Consider the following 6,134-nt stretch of genomic DNA (forward strand, 5'->3'; position numbering starts at 1 on the left):
TGAAAATTTATCAGTAAGTATAATAACATAACTTGCGAATTTGATTCCTGTTGCCATTGTAAGTAGAGAGGCTGTCAACATGGAAACAGCTGCATTGACACACTGAAGTCCGGCGACTGCTGAATGAAAAGAGGCTTAAATCAAGCTTCCCACTGGGGGGAGAAATTTGACCAATCAAGAGTGACCAATTAAGAGTGTGAGATTTGATTTATATACTGAGACAAAAGACTTTGCTGCTTTTAAAAAGTGAGAAGAAGGAGGCAAGAGGAATAGAGACAGTCAACACTCGCATGCAACAAGATGGCCTTGATTGCAATCACTTATCACACACACAATAAAGCAGACATACATGCGATCAGTTCCAGCTGATTTATTTGTCAAGATACAGACTTCAGCATGACGACATGTAACGCATTTTCCTTTGCTACAAAACGCAGATGGTCCATTTCAAGAGTATATTGCACAAAATAATGAAAAATAAAAAAATGCCATTAAGATGGTAAAAATGCAAAACAATTTTTTTTTAAGTTTCACACCTGCTATTTGGGACCCATTCACACTGATATACATAAACTCCTAGCTTTTACTATATTACAGAACATATACAATCTTGGATCTAGTACCAGCAATGAGGCCTAGAATTCCCCAATTCCATTGTACATCTCTAGAGAAACGCATGTTCAGATCTACACCTGTACACAGCCTAGAATGTGAAAATCATACCAAGGCATTTAAGTTGCAAAGATGATGTCATTTAACCCTTGCATGCTTGAATCAATGAAACCGGGTAGAAGTGCCTGAAGAAACCTCACTGAGAGCACAGTAAGAACATTCCCTAACTGTACAAAAATATGCCAGAAAATATCACTTTTCGCATTTTTTTAAAAGATGAGGTATGTTGGTTATGTATCAAAAACTCTTCCTGCCATACCTGTGTCCTAGAACAGTTTAATCTCCACATCTCCATTGGCTGGAGGGTTACAAAAAACTAATTTGTGGCATACAGAAAAAAAAAGGAAAAAAAAAAAAAAAAACACATAAAACCCTCTGGAAAAGTGAACATCCTGAAGTGGTGTAGACTCGCCTCCTTCCGAGGAGCAGCCGCACTTTCAGCTCCCAGTAGACACTAGAGGTGGGATGTGAATGCATAGTTCATTTTTTGACATTTTTCTCTCCACCTGCGGCCTCACACTGAATTAAACACCCATAAAAACCCTGTGGCGGTGACAAACGTTACTTTTTGTCCTGGCGCGTCCGCTTCCATTTCCTCCTTGCGCCACCCGGAAGGGGCACAAACCCAAGAGGCGAGTCTGAAAGAACCTGAAGATGCGCCTTTCTCCTCGCTGACCGAGGACAGTTGGGCCTGTTAGTAGGTGAACACCAAGTCAGAGAAGTTGGCCTCAAGCCAGTCCCCTGCGATCATCTCGCTCAACTCTGGAGTGCAGTAGTCCGGGAACTCGAAGTGGGATCCGAGGCTGCCCTCGCTGAACGAGTCCAAGTCCTTATCCACCAGAGAGAGGCACAAGTTCCCTGAAGCGTGGCTGGTCGGTTCTCCGCCCGCTGCCAAGTTCAAGCTGAAGTCGACCAGCAGGTCGTCCGCGTCCTCGCCGCACGATGACGACGAGATGGACGCAGAGCGGAAAGACGGAGCCGGCGTGAGCGCAGAGGACCGGCTAACGTTGTGCGGCTGTTGCTGCTTCGTGATGTTCTTGAAGCTGTAAAAAAGTCTGGATCCGGCCGATGCATTCGCACGAACGGACGTCTCCTCGTACATGCTCGCGCCCTCCGACTCCGCGGCTGAACTCAGCGTGGGACTCGCCGGCACTTTGGCCACACCGTACGGCCTCAGGCTCTCCTCGTCGTCCTCAGTTTTAAAGCGCCCCGGAGACTCGTCATCGTAGTCGTCCTCATCGTCATCATCGTCGTCGTCGTCTTCATCGTCGTCTTCGTCGTCCGTAAGTTCTCTCTTGACCGACTTGCTGACTTTTAAGTTAGTGAACGCGTAGCTGCACCGCACGTCTTGCGCACCTCTGGCACTGACGCCGACACTCCCCGGCTTGCTCGGCTTGATCTTTGTGCATTTCTTTGCGGCAGCTTTGACAGCCTTGTTGCCGTTTTTCTCTGGCGACAGCGCGCCCGGTTTTGAAGTGTTGTCCAGCTTTGGCTTCTTCTTAGGTCTGTACTTGTAGTCTGGATAGTCGGCCATGTGCTGCAGGCGCAGCCGCTCTGCTTCCCGGATAAACGGGATCTTCTCGCTGTCTTTCAGCATTTTCCAGCGCTTGCCGAGTCTTTTGGAGATCTCTGCGTTGTGCATGTCCGGAGACTGCTCCATGATCTTCCTCCGCTCGATCTTCGACCACACCATAAACGCGTTCATGGGCCGCTTGATGTGTCCGGTGGCCGTCCGGCACCAGTCCGGCTTTGGCGGCGCGGGGCTGCAGACGCTCATCTCCGTCTCCTCCGTGTCTGTTGCTTCTCGGGACGCGCCGCTCTCCGTCTCGCTGTGTTCACTTTGCTGTACCATGATCCGCTGTGCGGCCTCACACGTCCTCACGTTCAGACGCTTTTCCCCCCAGTCGTACTGATTTCTTCTCCTTTTCGCAGCCTTAAAGCTCAAATCAAACCTCTTTCCAAAGTTACTGGCTCCCTTCTTAACTACTTCTCGGCGTTTTTTTCCACGCCTGCTACGTCACTTATAATTATCCAATAGCTCGGCTTGACCCCGCCCCTCAAGCTCCTTCGGCTGATCCCTTAACTCCTCGCTTCTGCTGCTGAGATTTTATTGGTGGAGGGTTTTTGTGGGCGGGGTTATCAGTGTCAGAAGCACATGGGGAATTTGAAAAAACATAGTCTTGTCAAACACATAGACATCAGTTTACTGCCCGAAACCAGCAGATAAGACATTTTGGGTTTTAGGCCATCTCGAAATAAACTAATATTTATTGGTCTTCCCTCCATTTAATTAAAAGGTCTTGCTGGTGCATGAGCTTCAGTGCTTATGATGTTTAGTTGTTTGTAATATTTTATAATAATGTTCTTTACAATACAAAATAATACACTGTGTCTATACAGCATGCATAATCTACTAATAAACCTTTAATGTTACATGAATTTCAAATATTTATGGAAAGACTTTACTACTGTAATGCTTGGGCATTTATACGTCTGCAAAGATATGTAAGGAAAATGAGGAAGGAATTTTTTGTATCAAGTAGGACAAGAAGCTCTTTCCTGGCAGGCCACCACAGACACCAGCAGCTTTCGGTGGCTGCCAAGCCTCAACTGATAAGCAGTCTCTCTCTCTCTCTCTCTCTCTTTTCTCTCTCTCCTCTCTCTCTCTCTTACACTCTCTCTGTCCCCTAGAGGGCAATCATTTACCCCTCTGCAATCACAGTGCCCAGCCACCACTAGCAAAGTGCTGCCTTCTTTCTGCTATTCTCATGTGGTGACACATTAGACATGCAGCGAGAAGATCTTGCCCTGGATCTTTCCCCCTGCAGGCAGTGCACGGTCACTTTTACACAGAGATACCGAGATATAGCTTCAGATTCATTTCAACCAGCACGACACGCTGCTACTGGCCCACGTCACTGACCGACTGCTGAGGCGGCTAACCAGAGTGACCACCTGTCAGTGATTTAAATGTCTGCAATCATGCCATGGCTTGAGACATTTTAGACTTCTCATGATTTATTTTAGTTCAGGGTCTGTTGTTTTACGTCAGGTTTTCTATAATCATCAAAGAATTTAATAAAGAAATGGTACTAACTAATGGATTTTTGCTCGAGTATACTTAAATGTGTACAGGGGTTTGGGGGTTGGGTGAAACGCTTAGGATGGTGTCTTTTTAAGAATTCTTATTATCACATTAAGTGTTTCTTGCTGCACCCCTACCCCCATCAATTATAGCCTCCTCCTCTGAGTACTGCTGTGTAACAGTAAATTAGATGCCACTTTTATAACATACCTATCAGAGAGAGAAGGAAAGAAAGAATCAGACAGCAAGATAGATTGAAAGTGTGAGACAGAGAAAAAGAAGAGAGACACTGAAAGAAAGAAAGCCCTCCAGATGGGAATGACTCATCTCCTGGCTGGTGCTTATCGTCCAAAGACTGGGCGCTACTGCTCCCCCCACAGCAGCACAGAAGGAAAGGATCGATAGGCAGCCCTGACTATCCACTATCTGATATTGAAGATGAAGGAATGTATTCCTTCTGAATGGCCCCCAGACTGGTGTGTTCGATATTCCTCCAATCTTGTCAGCTCACAAAAGGCTAAATTCGGATTAGGGAACTGCAGGCCGCCGAGTGTGGCAGGCACACTCACTAATAAAATTTCTCATTTTAGACATATCTCTGATTATTCTACTGACACATGAATTGCTTTGGAAATTATTTTTATTTATTTATTTATTTATTTATTTATTTATTTATTTTTATCTTTTACCTTCAAGTGCAAACTATAGAAAACAAATGTAACACTTTCAGAGGTAGCCGTTCAGTTTGAGTGGAGCGTTTTATTCACATAAATGAGTTAACTTGGGCTACATCCTGGCCATTGATTAGGAATGCGACAGCCAGCTTTGGTCTGGGGGACATGGCTCAGCTAATGGCCGCCGTTAGACGTGTGAACTCAAAAGCACAGTTCAGCAGGTATGCAAATGGCCTGTTGAGAGTGTTATGTCACACTTTTGTTTCTGGGGGCTGTAAAGCAGTGTGAATAAGCAGTTGCCAAGAGTTTACTGGGGCTTACAGGGTTAGCTTATAGATGTCACTTACCTAAGGACCTTGGTGCTTGTAAACTGTACGTGGAAAGCACATTGTTAGTTTCTTCTCATTAAGAATTGCAATGTGTATTTATTCAACTGTTTCAAACTAGTTCTTTAAAGAAATGTAAAAGATTGCATTGCGTATATAAAAGGCAAATCTGTCTTAGGTTACAAACCCCACTGTTTTTCCATTACTTCACTTTCTCTATTTGAAATAACATGGCTGTGGAGAAGAGTGTTGTTATCAGGGTTAGATAAGCAGCCTCAGAAGTGCAATACATACTATAATGATTCCATGTCCCCCAACTTTGAACATATGAATCCCCCACTGCCTCTTGACGAGAACATAAACAAGGTGTCCTTAACACTCTGGTGAGTGTTTGTCTGCACACCCACACACACACACACACACACACACACACACACACACACACACACACACACACACACACACACACACACACACACACACACACACACACTACTGTTCTCTGAAGCCATGCAAACACCTCTGTGTACATAGTAGAGTGAGTTGTGTAAGCCTTTTTCATCTTTTTTTTTTTAATTTATGGTTATTTTGCCGGCGCTTATGCCTGGTCAATGTACTTACATCACAACATACTACTACTACTTTATTTCATATAAATATAAGCATGCTGATATTTATCATTGGCTTGAAAATCCCTGAGGTTCATTTTAGTAAACAGTCATTTCCTGTTCTTTAAAATAAAGCTTGTTCAGAATTAATCTCAAACCCTATCGACGGAAAATGTTAACTGACCTTTCAGCAAAGTGATAGTTTCTAAGAAGTTTAGGCTGTAACATTACAAAAATGCTCTACCATGTTATAAGAATGTTTCTCATATACTGTTGCTAGGTAAACAAGAATGGTGGTAATTTATTTACAGATTAAATATTTCAATAGCATTGAAAGACCTCTGTAGGACAGATGAAATGTTCTTGGTAACGGTCTGCTATCCTAAAAGTTTGTTATCTGGGATCATGCAGCAGAAATGTTAAGTGTTTCTGAATCCGTATCCGGTTTACGGTATACAGCCAGGTCTGAAGCTCATTTCCAGTCTTTCCTGAAGTAAATATTATGTAAGATTCTTCCCTTCAGGAACCAGTGAATGCTTATTCCTAGTGCTTGCCTAAGAAATGTTGAAAGTATTTCTTTTTCATCAATCAGCTAAGCTGTAATTGGCCGTCACTACACTGTTAGTTGAGCTACCACATAGCATGTGTTCAGTAAGGTAGTCGTTGTTTGTTGTCTTCCCATGATAGCACACTTGTTTGGTCATTTGTGTGGTAATAGTAAACATGTATGCAGAGGCTTTTTGAGACCCTGACCTGCTATAATGAGAGT

The 6,134-nt window shown here is 43.9% G+C and overlaps 1 protein-coding gene across 1 annotated transcript; it reads right to left on the reverse strand.

Annotated features, from left to right (window-relative positions):
- Positions 1-355: 355 nt before the first annotated feature.
- On the reverse strand, positions 356-2,676 carry sox11b (SRY-box transcription factor 11b). The gene has a single exon (XM_027166154.2). It carries the CDS (start codon positions 2,522-2,524, stop codon positions 1,367-1,369), a length of 1,158 nt encoding a protein of 385 aa, XP_027021955.2. The 5' UTR covers positions 2,525-2,676; the 3' UTR covers positions 356-1,366.
- Between the last annotated feature and the right edge of the window lie 3,458 nt (positions 2,677-6,134).

This window comes from Tachysurus fulvidraco, chromosome 16 (genome assembly GCF_022655615.1).
Source record: "Tachysurus fulvidraco isolate hzauxx_2018 chromosome 16, HZAU_PFXX_2.0, whole genome shotgun sequence".
Lineage (NCBI taxonomy): Eukaryota > Metazoa > Chordata > Actinopteri > Siluriformes > Bagridae > Tachysurus > Tachysurus fulvidraco.